Source organism: Patagioenas fasciata, chromosome 8, assembly GCF_037038585.1.
Source record: "Patagioenas fasciata isolate bPatFas1 chromosome 8, bPatFas1.hap1, whole genome shotgun sequence".
In the NCBI taxonomy this organism is placed as follows: domain Eukaryota; kingdom Metazoa; phylum Chordata; class Aves; order Columbiformes; family Columbidae; genus Patagioenas; species Patagioenas fasciata.
The window spans coordinates 42,809,312-42,823,888 of record NC_092527.1 but is presented as its reverse complement, the minus strand read 5'-3'; the positions used below and the strand labels follow the sequence as shown (position 1 = coordinate 42,823,888).

Sequence of the window (14,577 nt, the reverse complement as noted above, 5' to 3'; positions counted from 1 at the left end):
GCTTCAGACAAGAGAATTCCAATTTCATCCTTCTTGGGAGCATGGGCAACGATCAAAGGACGAACAGCGCGAGACAATCAGCCAGGAAGGAGAGCGCTGCTGCAAGCACCCGCGCTGCCAGGTCTCGGTTACCCTTTCACATGCAGCTGAGGATAACGAGCAATGAAGAAGAGCTTCACCATCTCCCTAGGAATACACATGAAATACAGCTCATCACGACCGTATTTATCACCACCTGGTCACGCTGCATTTTCTTTAAGCTCACTGTCAGGAGACAGTGCCTTGCAAAATACTTTAAAAACCCCACAACAAACAAACAACAAAGACACCACCACAGAAACAAACAAACACCACCCCACCCCACCCTCCCCCCAAACAAACAAAGGGTACGCGGCTCAGGACAGGACGCCCCAGCGCCCGGCAGCCAGCACTCTGCCGCCAGCCGGCCTGGGCACGGGGCTCCAAGGACACGGACCTGGAGCAAGCCAGGGCGGCAGCACCGGCGCTGGGACCATTGCTGCAACCCCAGAGCACTGCTGCCGTGTCCCCCCGGGGTCCATGTCCCCCATGGTCCCAGCACCACTCACACTGACAGAACAGTGATAAAAAGCTGCAGTTCAGAGAGTTTTCTGAACTGAAGGAAAGCTCTGTAGCGTTTAACAGGAGCAGCGCATCAATAGCTCTACCGGTCACCCTCAGGTGTAAGCTGTGTAGCCTCTCCAGCTATTTTCTTTATGACTTCCCATAGCCTACTTGGTTTGCTACTTTTTCGAAGGCAATTTGCCTGCGGCTCCCTTGGTTCTGTGATCAGAGGAAGATACGACACTCTCAGCACTCGGACTAAGACAGCCCCACAACAGAAGCGTCGGACACACGTTCCCCACCTTGGCAGGCAGGGCAGCGGGGCTGAGCTCCGCACAACGGGCACGGCTCCGGAACAGGCGAACCGCCCGCGGAGCCCAGCCCACGGGGCCAGCGCTCCCCGTGCTCCCTCCCCAGCACAGCACCCAGCACCGCGGCGAACGCAGCCTCTGCCATCCCGGAGACCGGAAACACCCATTTCCAGAATGCGCTAAAGGACGCCGCTGGAATTGTAACCAACCTCCTTGGAAAGGCACATATTCTGCTCCCAGGGTAAGTCACAACCAGTGCCCAGAGCGATATGGGAAAGTCAGCTAAAGTAAACCCTGCCATTCCAGACTTGGTTTTGATTAATCCACCCATTGTATTTTCACATTCCAATACTTGCACAATCCCACAATTATTTTATGGAACATATGGTTATACTTAGAATAATATACATCAAGTTGGGTAGAGGAATAAAGGGAATACGTTGCTCTGAAACATCAGGCAAGTAGCACAGGAAGCCCGTGAACACCACAAACTTCCCATTCTTCGCCTTAAAATACACTACTAAGGGCAAAATACCCATCTGAAACAAGGAAAAGCATGAAAAATGAAAAAACACAGAACGGTCTCATAGGCTATCCGTATGAATGTCACACTCCAAAACATTACTGGAAATTCCCACAGTAAAAAGATCTTCAGAAGTTTTCCTGCTTCCTTATATGCTCATTTAATGAGAACAACCAACTGTTTCCATTTTCTTAAAGCCTTTAAGTTAGAGATTTAATTAAGTCTTTGGAAGAAGTGCTGTGAAGACAGAGCGAGAACTTCGGTTCTGCTGAGATCTCCAGATAACGTCCTCACATCTTTCAACTCATTAAAGCACCACCCAGCACTGGAAATCCAGAGCAGCAGAGGAGTTTCCCTCCAGGCCATGCCAGGATCTGTTCACTGCAAGCGAACCCCGTTCAAGTGCTGTCTAACACGCTTTCCAATCTTCAACAAAAGCTCTAGGAACATCGCTGAGCGATCCAAGCGTCCACAGTGCCTCCAGCACAGCCAGCTCTGCACCAGCACGGAAGGAAAGTCCCCAGGGGTGTATTCTTATATTTGGAAGGAAAACCAGTAACAATATGACTTCCAAACATGAGGCAATGAAACATTAACTTTTAACTGCTTGGGGATTTTTGTTTGTTTGTGTGGGCTGGGTTTGGTTTGGTTGGTTTTGTTTCGGTTTCGGTTTATCGTCCTTTACCAAGGATATTCGCTCAGGTGTCTGTCCCCGTGTGACACCCCAGGGAAACGGCCGTGACTGTGAAGGGGAACTGTCCGCCCTCCTCACCCCAGCCTGCCCAGCGCAGCCTCCCTGCCCTGCTGTGCTGGCCCCGCACCGTGGGACCCCGAGACAGACGGGGCAGGGCCGAAGCAGCCCCGCCGTGCGGCCCGGCCAGCCCGCTCCTCAGACGACACGGAGAGACCCTCAATGCTGGGAGAAGCTCTGCTCTCTGTGCTCCAACTATGCCACACGAGCCACCGTAAACAGGAATGGCAGGTCATCTTGCCTTAGGTTATGAGGTGATGGAACAAAAACATCAAACAGAAGAGGAACACTCGTATTTTTCTGCTCTTTGTACTATGACAACACCTCTTCCCAATTCTAAGCTCAGTTCTTTGTGCCAATCATGCTTCAATTAGCAAACAGGAACGTTGCGAACACAGCAGCAGATAATATAGAAACACGCAAGGGAAGCAGCTCTCTTATCTGATCACTTGCACCATCACCTTCGCTGTTACTTCATTTGGGCCAAAACCACATTCACCAGCTGGCAGTGACCCCTGCAGACCCGTGGCTCTCACCGCCCGTCTCTCATAACCAGCTCCTGCGCACCGTCTCTCGTAACCAGTTCCTGGCTCCTGCGCACCGTCTCTCGTAACCAGCTCCTGGCTCCTGCGCACCGTCTCTCGTAACCAGCTCCTGGCTCCTGCGCACCGTCTCTCGTAACCAGCTCCTGGCTCCTGCACACCGTCTCTCGTAACCAGCTCCTGGCTCCTGCACACCGTCTCTCGTAACCAGCTCCTGGCTCCTGCACACCGTCTCTCGTAACCAGCTCCTGGCTCCTGCACACCGTCTCTCGTAACCAGCTCCTGGCTCCTGCACACCGTCTCTCGTAACCAGCTCCTGGCTCCTGCACACCGTCTCTCGTAACCAGCTCCTGGCTCCTGCACACCGTCTCTCGTAACCAGCTCCTGGCTCCTGCACACCGTCTCTCGTAACCAGCTCCTGGCTCCTGCACACCGTCTCTCGTAACCAGCTTCTGGCTCCTGCGCACCCATCTCTCGTAACCAGCTTCTGGCTCCTGCGCTTCTCCCACCCTCCAGTTCCAAAGTGATCAGCAATAGCACATTTACTCACTCCTGAAATGTCAACAGAAAAGCAAACAAACAAACACCAACCAGAGCTGCAAGCCTGACTTAGAGCCCTCCCTTCTGGCACGCTAATAAAACCCACGAGGACGGTTTCAGCAGATTTCCAGACACTTTATAAGCTGACAGACGACTTGTGTATCTTTCTGTAAGTTTTCAGGAAAGCTGGACAGTCTGATTTCAAATGCACATGTTGCAGCTCTTGGAACAAAGTTACTCCAAAGCACTTAGAGATGGTCTACATCTGGAACAGAAGGGCAGACAAAAACGGAACAAGGATTCGCCACAGAAAGATGAACTGGGAAGTAGGCGGTTGTGTTCTGCAAGTGCTGGAAAGCAACGGGCAATGGCATCAGCAACAGAAGTAAGAGAACAAAAGAAGAACACAACATACAGCAAAGCTTTTATCTGGTTAATATGGATTTCCATCATACAACACTGAAAACTCACATACAAACGAAAAATGAATCCGTTTGGTAAAAGTTCATTCTTTTAAGCAACACAAGCAAGCAGGTCTTGCACCAAAACTCCACGTACTTGGTCGAGAATCTGTCCCTTGGCCTTGCTTACACAGCCCTGACCTCAGCGGTCCGGCACACACCACCTCCCACTCGCTCACTTCGGTAACACTACAGCGGCACTGACAGCCTGGAAGAACAGCAGAACCACGCAGCATCAGATCCTTTACCACTTTTTCCCTAAGTTTAGGAAGGACCTTTGTTTGTTGAGATAAGGAAAAGGTGCACAGCAGCCATAAATCAAACACTTTAATAGTGAGGAAAGCTGAAGGAAGAGGCTTTGCTCCCTTTTTGCTAAAAACTGCTGTCCCACAAGCCAGATGAGACCTGGGCTGGGGGTCCTGCCGGCAGGCCTGGACGAGGCCAGTGCTCCAGCCCACACAAACACCACCGGCTGGGAGAACAAACCAGCGCCAGCGGACTTCTGGGTCACATCCAGCTGGGGCAGCGAGGGGCTGGCCCTGCCGTGCTGTCCCCCCCGGCTCTGGGCTCCCTCACCGGCCCGGCAACAGCCGAACCTAAAAATAAACGTCAAAAAACCTCAATTTCTTCCTCCAATAAAAAGTGCAACAGGAATTCCAGACGAGCACTTTCACCTTGAACATCTGTTTTCAAAAAACCGCGTTGAACGGTGAGGTCAGGGACGGAAACGGCACCCAACAGCAGCCATCTGCCCCGCATCGCGCGTCAAGGCCTTCACTGCTCACTTAGTGCTGGGAAAAGCTGGAATTCTGTCCCTAAATAAACAAGAATTCTGAAGTAATTAAAGGAGAGCTAATGCTGGCTGACGGTACTTAATGGATACAGAACTCCCTCGAGTGGTTTTTGAACAATTTAACGCTTGGCTGACACATCAACCAAACACCGCCAAAGAACGTTCAGCATCCATTTGAGAGCTGTTCCTATGGGAAAACTGGCTTTGCCTTTCCCACCGGGACTGGTAAAGCCTCTAAAATTAGAGTGCCACACCAGAAAAACAACACACTCCAAAACAAGCTCCCACAGGATGACCTAAGGGCTGCAAGGAGGGACCGCAGAGCGGGGTCCTGCTCACAAAGCCGGCGTGCGCGGTGCTGGGAGCGCTCAGCGCACAGCACGCAGCTGTCCCCAGAACCCAGCCGCTCACACGCACAGGCCTGCCAACACACTCCAGGGCAATACAAATAATCAGCCTCTTTTCAGGAATGCAATGGAAACTGGAAAACGAAGAGGGAACAAGCCGAGGCAGCTCTGCCCCGGCACAGCATAACAAACGAGTTCTGGCCCTGCCGTGTTCCCGTGGCGCTGCCACCGGCCACGGCTCCCGCCACGTGCTCCTGGTGCCTGCAGCGAGCCCTGAGCTTCAGAGACGGGCGACGTTCACCGACAGTCTCTGCGCCCTCCCGAGATGGGGAGCCGGGACCCCGCGTCCCTCTCCAGCCCAGGAGTGCCTTCGGTGGCAGTCTGGGGCACAGTCACCCAGGGGACCTGGTGTCACCTAGAATCATCTCAGCTGGATGAGACCCTCAGAATCCTCGAGTCCAACCACAACCTAACTGACCGACTCTCGCCCGGTCACGCAGGGTGCTTGTGGCTGAACGCGAACCGAACGCTGGTTCCCACAGCCAGGACCAGTGCCCCCACCCCCAAACCGTCCTTCCTCCTGGTTAGGACAGGAAAACACCTTTGGCCCTGAAGCAGTTGATTTTTCCCCAGGTCGTCTTTGACCATTTCCTATTCTCTACCAAGAAAGTAAAAAATTATTATTAGAAAATATCAAATAAAGTTCACACTACACTAATGTAGATGCATTTTGAGAACTTCCACACACTAAAAAGCACACAACCGGCTTGCAGGCAGAGCTGCCTGCCTAACTTCTGCCCTTCCGCAAATTAAGGTGAGAGTTGAGGGGCAGAGGACAAGGCAAAGCTGTGACACTGCGACTGTCTCCTGCAGAGGGGACGGAGAGGAGACAACTCCCGGAGCACCTCCGGAAAGCCAGTCTGGCTGCCAAGGCAGCTCGGACACCTGATTTCTGCTCACACGGATGCCAGGGAACGGTGTGATGGGCCGTCCTGGTGGAGGAGCCGCCATGAGCCTAACCTCGCGTACACCCGGGGCCCCAGAGACGTTAACGAACCCGATCCCTCCCACACGCAGGGATCCCAGAGACGTGCGTTAACGAACCCGATCCCTCCCACACGCAGGGATCCCAGAGACGTGCGTTAACGAACCCGATCCCTCCCACACGCAGGGATCCCAGAGACGTGCGTTAACGAACCCGATCCCTCCCACACGCAGGGATCCCAGAGACGTGCGTTAACGAACCCGATCCCTCCCACACGCAGGGATCCCAGAGACGCGCGTTAACGAACCCGATCCCTCCCACACGCAGGGATCCCAGAGACGCGCGTTAACGAACCCGATCCCTCCCACACGCAGGGATCCCAGAGACGCGCGTTAACGAACCCGATCCCTCCCACACGCAGGGATCCCAGAGACGCGCGTTAACGAACCCGATCCCTCCCACACGCAGGGATCCCAGAGACGTGCGTTAACGAACCCGATCCCTCCCACACGCAGGGATCCCAGAGACGTGCGTTAACGAACCCGACCCCTCCCACACGCAGGGATCCCAGAGATGCGCGTTAACGAACCCGATCCCTCCCACACGCAGGGATCCCAGAGATGCGCGTTAACAAACCCGATCCCTCCCACACGCAGGGATCCCAGAGACGCGCGTTAACGAACCCGATCCCTCCCACACGCAGGGATCCCAGAGATGCGCGTTAACAAACCCGATCCCTCCCACACGCAGGGATCCCAGAGACGCGCGTTAACGAACCCGATCCCTCCCACACGCAGGGATCCCAGAGATGTGCGTTAACGAACCCGATCCCCCCCAGCAGTTGCCGCTGCAGCCCCAGCTCCCGGTTCCGGGGCCGTGGGGGACACGCTGGGTTTCCAGACCCAGCCCCGTGGCTCCTGGGCACGCACACACTGCACATGACAAGGTGACTTTCCCCAGCAACATCCTGGCTCCAAACCACCCATGAGGAACAAGGGCAGAGCTTTCAGGAGGGATAAGCACACACGAACAAGAACGGGAAAGAAAGCATTTGAGATAAAAAGAGGAAACACATTTGCAGGGGTGGCAGATATAAAGAGTATGATGAAATAAATAACAGAAAAGGAGAAAATATTAAAAGTAAGTACAAACCAGATCAGCCTTTTAGAAAAACCATGCAGTTTGAGCGCTTGACTGGTATTCTCTGTGCAACTCCCTTGGAAGTCAAATTCTGTGGTAATAAAATTTATGATGAGAACTTTGAAGGAGCAACAAAACCTTTCAAATGTGACCCTTGTGAGAGCGCTGGTGCAGGCCCATAAACCAGCAGACTGACGGGCAAGGCGTCCCTCCCACGGCACCCCGCTCCCACCGCGCAATTTCACACTCAGTGCTCTGGGAACTAAACCCTCAACCCACCACGCTGATACACCGGCAACTTGTGGAAATGCAGCAAGCTACAAAACGTTAACTCTGCTCCACCTGCTATAAAACCACATTAACGGAAAACTATAATTATATATTGCACTTGCCACTATTACCTCCTCATGTAAAAATGTGCTCTTGCTATTAATGATAAGACTTAATCAAAAAGAGAGGAGAGATGGTCTACAAGATAATCTGAGTTTCCTGCTTAAGGGAGGCTAAACACTGTGCAAGCTGCTAATTAGAGCTGCTTGGCTCAGAGAATTGTAAAAGTACCTGTTGAAAAGAAGGCTGGTTTTGTTCAAGAAGAAACATATATATTTGTATTTAAAGCATACAGCTCTACGTTGGAGGAAAAGCCCAATGCTGAGTCACCTGTACTATTGCTGTTCCAATCATCTTCAGCAAATCAGAAAAGATCTTTTAAATCTGACAAGCACAGGCTGCACGATAACTTGTGGCTGCTCCACTGCCTCGGGCTGTGCTCGCTGCGCAGCCCGCTCCGCGCCGTCAGACCCCGCGGGCCCGGACGCGAGCGGCTGGCGGGGACAGGGACGCAGCCTGGACGGAGGACAGCCCACCCCAGCGCGCGGGTGGCCCCCTGCACACGGCCCGAGCGGGGGACACCAAGAGCGGGCTACTTGGGCAGCCACAAACCAGCACGAGGGTCTGGATGCCCTGCAAGCCGGCTGAGAAGGATTTAAGCAAGACCTGGTCAAAACCGCGCGCCTGCCAGCGCCTTGCTCTCGCCGTACAGTTGACACCGTCACCTCCCTGCAGACCGAATGAGGAGAGGGCCACAGGCGGCACAGCGCTCCCCCAGCTCTCCTGCAGCTTTGTGAGAGCGCAAGGATCAGCAGCAGCGAGTTGTCCCTGTGCACTGGCACAAAGCGCTTTATTTCCCAGGCCAGCATGGGCACGGCTGCGGTCCCGGCCCCCAGCCCCGCTCAGCCCGCCCGCAGGAGCCCCGGGCCCCAGAGGCAGTGACCGCGTCCCACTGGTTCCGAGTGGAGCTCGAGTCCACGGCAGCAGACTGGGGACACAGGGGCCGCCCAGCAGCCAGGGACCAGCGCACCGGGCCACCGCGCAGCTCAGCTGCACATCTGGGACAACAGCTGCATCCTGCCGGGAACGCGCCACCGCCAGCTTCATTCGCTAAACACAACACACCCCTCAAGTATTTCATTTTGTTTTCCAAACGCACAAGCACTGCGAAGGGTCACAAAACTCCTCCCCACCCTCATTTTCACACAGCTCAAGGGGTTTTCAGTATGACCAAATCCTGGTCTGCCTCAAAAGCTCACCTCCTGCAAAGAGGGTCTGGAATCGAGTAAAACAAGGAAGGGCTTCATAAAACACAGCATGAGTACAGCGGAAACTGTAAGAAACGCGTTGATTTGAGCTTCTGCCATAGAAAACCAAACAAACAGAAAGCAGCAACAATGTTTAAGAAATTACCAGTGGCACCTGCACAACAAAAAATCAAAGTTGGAAAGAAGACACCAAAATAACCAGAAAATAGTAAGCAAGGAGTGCAGAAATAGACAAATTAGCGATTCCTTATTTTTATGGTTCCCGCAATACCGAGCACTGAAGGACACTCTCCCACTTGCCTTCTCCGTTAAGGCCCCAGAGCACGCGTTCCTAAGATGCAAACGCTCGGGCAGGAGCGCGCAGGGCACCGCACCGCACCGCGCCCCGGCGGCGCCGACGCCGGCTGCACGCCCACCGCGGAACCAACCCCGTCCGCACCTTGAAATATTCCACACGATTCAAGTTATTATTTGGGGGGGAGAAACAGGGAAAAAAAAAATCCAAACCAACCCCAAAATCCCATTATTATCACCTAATACCAGCTAAACACACATATCCAATATCAAATTCAAACTACACCCCGTTTCAGGGTTGGAAAATGAGGGTCAGTTGTGATAAAGAGAAGTCTACCCTGTGATCAACACCCATCGAAGAGCAGGCTGTTCTTAAAAATTATTATGGGAAGTATTTCTACTTCAAATTCAATCAATAAACTTCAACTCTTAATGAAGTAAAGGATATTCCAAGCTCATACTCATTATTCTAAGCATGCTTATTGCTGTAATTCTAATACTACTGCTACAAACAGGACTTGTTCCAAGCACTTCCAGCCCTGCCCTCGTGTGTGGGGTGTGAGCAAGGGAGACGTGCACCCCGTGAGGAGCAGGGTGAGGCCACCCGCGAGTGTCAAAGCCTGATGTCCCACCTCGGCACTGTCGTACGGAGGCTATCAACTCGTATAGCCAAAGAAAACACCAGTGCAGTACTGCTGTTACTCACGTAAAGACCTTGGGCAGCAGGACCCCAGTGCCACACAGCAATTCCCTAACCTACTTTCTCTCCTCCTTCCTTTTTAAGCTGATAAAATGACATGTTCTGTTCAGCTCTTGCCTTTCTTGTCATTGTCACACTTCTATTCTGGCCTAAGTCTGTCCTGAGAATTTAAGAACAGCATGGGCCTCCCGCTAGAGCACAGCTGTGTACATTCAGAGGTATGGACACAGGAGGAAACATTTTCAGAAGTACCTACCTGACTTGGGCTCACACATCCCAATTTCCAAGGAAAGAGGAACAAGTGAACTGTTTGCCAACCCAAGCAAAAATGTTGGATCTCGTATGGCTAAGTCTGCTGGGCACATGGGAAATCATTACCCCAAAGGTCTGCGGACAGAGGTTTAAACAATATGGATTGTTAAAGGCACCTAAAAGCGAAGCAAACTACAGTTTTCAAGTGTGAGCACTAATGTGCTTTTTTCAATGTTTGTGACTGCACCCAGCTAAATCTGCAAACAGTAACAAAACTTCCGAGACAACAACAAAAACTGAATTGCAAAGATCTCCATCTGGCTCCATCCTGCAGAAGCTGCCCCGCTCCTCTGCTGCGGGGACGGGGACACGCAGAGCGAGGGGGGTCTCGGGGACACGGTCCCACAGCCGAGACACCTGCGGGAGGGACAGTGCAGGGCAGAACGGGCTGGCTGGGGGCCTGCCCAAAGGAAGGGCGGACAGACAGACGTGCCTCCGCGACACGTGTCCGTGCATCTGCAGCCCAGCACTGTGCCTGCGGGCCAGGAACACGGCGCTGGGCAGCCCTGCAGCGACACCCAAACGTCTCCTGCGCTGACGCACCTTCACCTGGCACCGATGCTCCCCACCTGCCCAAGCCCCCGAGCTCGTCCTGCAGACACCCGGCGTGGCCCCTGAGCCCGGGTGTCCTCGGAGCTCTGCAGACACGGGTCGGGGCGCCTGTCGCAGGTATGCGCACGGCTGGGGGAGCACACCCTGCACAGCCCGGGGGCAGCGCGCCCTGCACAGCCCGGGGGCAGCGCGCCCTGCACAGCCCGGGGGCAGCGCGCCCTGCGCCCGCTGCTCACACCGCACGGCTCCTGCCCACGGAAACCCACAGAACATGCTGAACAGAATGGAAACCGCACCGCAGATAGGAAAAAACAATGAAAAACCTACAGAGTAGAAGCAGTGAAGAGCCAGGCAGACTGATTTTGTGGCCAGTGCAGCTCACTGAAAGGTAAATGTGAAATCCCGTCAGTGCAGAGCGAGGAAGCAAAGGAAGCAAGGAAACTGGGGAGGAGAAAAACGGAGCAGCTGCTATCACAGCATGGTCTGCGTTGGAAGAGGCCTTTAGAGATCATCTAGTGCAACCCCCTGCCACGGGCAGGGCATCGGGGGGGGACAGAGTGACCCACAAGTAACCTGAACTCCATATTCTGCCATTAGCAAGAGTGCAGTTTGATAAAAACAGGAAACGTCCATACAGCATGACAAACATTAAACGCCTAAGTAAACACAAGTGTACCAAAAATATAGGCATTCATATTCATGAGTTGCCCGTGTCCATGAAACTTTGAAGAACATTTGTAGATCTAACAGTGTGTTAATGCTTTTCATGAAGCAGCAGAACCACTGGAGGAATGAGCGGGCCCAACACGGCCCCTCCTCGCCATCCACGCGCTCCCGGGGGCGCTGCAGCGGGTGCTGGTGGATGTGGACGCAGGAGCAAACCAGCACGGTATCATCACGTGCTCCTGGCAGTCGGACAGCAGGAGGGAGCAACCATCTCTCAGAAGCATAGCCAGGCCAGCAGCACCACTGACCTATGAAAGACCAGCCCACTCAGATCGGCCTGCCTACCAAAGACACTTCAAATTATTCTCCCTATAAAGTACTGGTCTCGGCTAACGAGCATTGGCACGTACAGCATGTGCGGCCAAGTACAGCACTCACATGAAACACATGGGGAGTGCAAACCGTGCTGTTCCACACAGCATGCTCAGGCTGCGCTAACCACGCGGAGAAGGGCTCGCGGCAGGGCAGCACCAGGGTCTGCCGGTGGGGAAGGGCGAGCAGAACTGCCCCCGGGCTCCGGGCAGCTTCGGCACCGCGACACCCCCGCCAGCAGAACCCCCAGCCCCTTGGGACACATCTGCCCTGGAGCTGCTGCAGAAACGATGCCCAGGAACCAGACCCCAGAGCAAGAACAGGCGGGACCAGTCAGCACAGGATACTGGGATCCGACCGCCCATCTGCCCAAAGGTTCTGTGCCATGCTGTGGAAACACACACCGTTATACTGCCCTGAGGTCCAGCAAAACACAACTGTAATTAAAATATGTATCACCAACTGAAATGTGAAATCAGAAACTGAAAAAATGGATTAGAGGAACTGGAAACAGTTTTCCAGCCCAGCTTAGGTGAAGTCTACCAAAGCAGGAGCCCTTGCTCACAACTGAAATCACTTCAGCTCCTAGCAGAAAAACTTATTCCTCAACTGAACAGGAAGAGCCCAACAAGCAGGAACAGCCACTGACAGCTCCAACATGCAACTCACAAGCTAATGTCATCTTTATCGTGCCTGAATTGCACCAACATTGCTGCAGAAACCCGACCAAGCGGTCGCTCGTCCCAGCTCCAACAGCAAAAACCAGAAATGCAATCACCAAAGCTCAGACCAGTCTTTCCATTCCTCACCCTGCAGTGGCACTTATCCAAATAAGCCTGGCTTTGTTGCCGTAGAAAACTAAACTTGTCATCACAAGGGAGTCGCTTGCTAGAGCAGAAGCGTTCCCCACTTTGGTCACACCAAGCGGTAACAGACACACGTCACCTTCCCCGGGAATGCCTGCGACTCTCAAATACTGGCTGGGAACAACCAGGAAATCGTTTAGTTTGACAGCACAGGGTTTCTTAAATGACAGTGCTCAAAACGGGCCGCTTTTATCACTCTCGGCTGAAATAGAAGGCAGGAGAGCACTTGGAACCGCAGTGTTTGCCACGGGAGACGGCAGGCACAGGGCAGACCAGGGCTGGGCTCAGGCAGAGGCACCAGCTTAGGGCAGCAGCTGCCGAGTGGGGGGGACACACAGCAGTCACCAAGCAGGGGGGGGACACACAGCAGCTGCCAAGTCGGGGGGGGGACACAGCAGTCACAGAGCGGGGTGGGGGGACACACAGCAGTCGCAGAGCGGGGGGACACACTGCAGCCGCCCCTGGACCCCTACGGACATCACGCAGCTTTGCAGCTTTGTTCACAAGCAGATGCTGCACAAGTCTAAGGCCGTAATCATGAAAATTATTATGAAATTAGTACTTTCACGGTGTTCACTTAATGTGAACTGACACTTTTAAGTGTATAAATAACTGGGGTGATAATTTGTCCAAGTTTACTAACCCTGGTGAAAACATGAATTGCATTATTGGACTGCACATCAGCACAAGTCCGGGCCCAATTCCCTGCCAGACGTGCGCTGCTTTACGAGCTGCAAACCCCTAGAAACACTCCCTTTGCGGTACCCGACATGCCAGAATTACTCAGTTCCAGAAGTGCTTTGCCTCCAACAACAACAGTGCCAGACCTCTCCCGGGGCGCAGCCTCGGAGGTTTAGAAGCCTGGCTGCTCTTCCAGATATTTGCAAATACCTGTCTTAATGCAGGCAAATTTACAAGAAAGCCTTTTTCTCTTTGCTTAAGTGCTAGCAGCACCAACTGTTGAACTTGTCCTATTTGCAGCAACGAGAAATATTCCAGATATTTGTCTGAATACACTATGGTAAACAGAAATCAAACAGCATTTTCATGTCACAACGTGCAGAGAGCCTCCGGAAAGCCCGGGCTGAGCGGAGCCGCAGCCTTCGCAGAGAGCTCCGCGGGGAACGGCTCCCCCTCTGAGAACGGGACACCCCGAGATCTCCGCCTGACCCCGCAGACCCGCAGCGGCCGGCCCCCGATCACCGGGACAGCGCAGGGCAGCACCACCGGCAACACCCCCCGCGAAGTCCCGCAGCCGCGGCACAGGGCAGCCCCGGGAGGCCGCTCCGCTGCCGCCGCGAACCCAGCGCCCGGTCCCGGGCTGCGGAGGCGGCAGAGCCCACACGCCGGGCGCACCGGCCGGCCCCAGGGAATGGGGCGGCCAGCGGGACCCGCACCCGCCGCGCAGCGCTGCCGCCGCCACCTGAGGCCGGGGCGGGCGGGACGGAGCGGCCGCGAGCGGGGGCGGCGCCAGGACCGGCGCGGCGCTGCCCTGAGCCCCCCGACCCCCGGCGGAGCGCGGCCGCGGTACTTACGTCGTCAAAGAGGGACCCGACGTTGGCGGTCACCAGGAGCACCCCGGCGCCGGCCGCGGGCCCCTTCACCGCCATGGCGGCGGGCGGGCGGAAGCGCGGAGCTGCGGGGAGCCCGGGGGCGGGCGCGGGGCGCTGCGGCGAGCGGGGCGCCGGGCCCGGCCCGTCAGCGCGGGCGGGCGGGGGGCGCGGGCGAGTCGTCCCGGCGCGGGCAGCCCGCGGACATCCGCGCCGCGGCGGGCCGGCCGCCCTGCGGCTGCTGCGGGGCCGCGGCGCTCAGCGCTCTCCCGCCGCCGCCGTCGCGCTGCTGCCGGGACGGGTCCCGCCGGCGGAGGCTGGCGCCGGGCCGCGGCGCATGGCAGGGCGGCGGGACGGGCGGTGGCGCTGCCCGCGGGGCTGGGCGGGCGCTGCGCGCTCCGCGCTGCTGCTGCCGCCGCTCCGGCTCTGGCGGCGGGCGGGCGGGCTCGGGCTGTGCGCGCGCGACGTCACGGCGGCACCGCGCGCCTCTTAAAAGGGCAACGCCAGCCCGGGGAGGGGCCCGGCGGGGCGCAGCCGGCGGCGCTGTCCCGCGGCGCCGCTCCGCCGAGTCCCGCCGGCCGCCCGTCCCCGCGGAGAGGAAAGGAGAGGACAGGGCCGGGAGGGCCGCCCCGCCGCGGCTCCCGAGCGCCGGCGTGGGCGGGGCCGCGGAGGAGCGGCCGGCGGGGCGGGAG

The 14,577-nt window shown here is 55.7% G+C and overlaps 1 protein-coding gene across 3 annotated transcripts in view; it reads right to left on the bottom strand.

Moving 5' to 3' along the window:
- Positions 1-14,000, bottom strand: part of INPP5A (inositol polyphosphate-5-phosphatase A) — a 203,760-nt gene extending 189,760 nt beyond the window's left edge. For all 3 annotated transcript variants that reach the window (XR_011740372.1, XM_071812282.1, XM_065843192.2), the window contains exon 1: positions 13,871-14,000. Coding sequence is in view for 2 of the 3 variants with exons in the window: in XM_071812282.1 (XP_071668383.1) it covers positions 13,871-13,945 (75 nt within the window). In the remaining variant the exon portion in view is untranslated. The remainder of the gene's footprint in view (positions 1-13,870) is intronic.
- Positions 14,001-14,577: the final 577 nt, after the last annotated feature.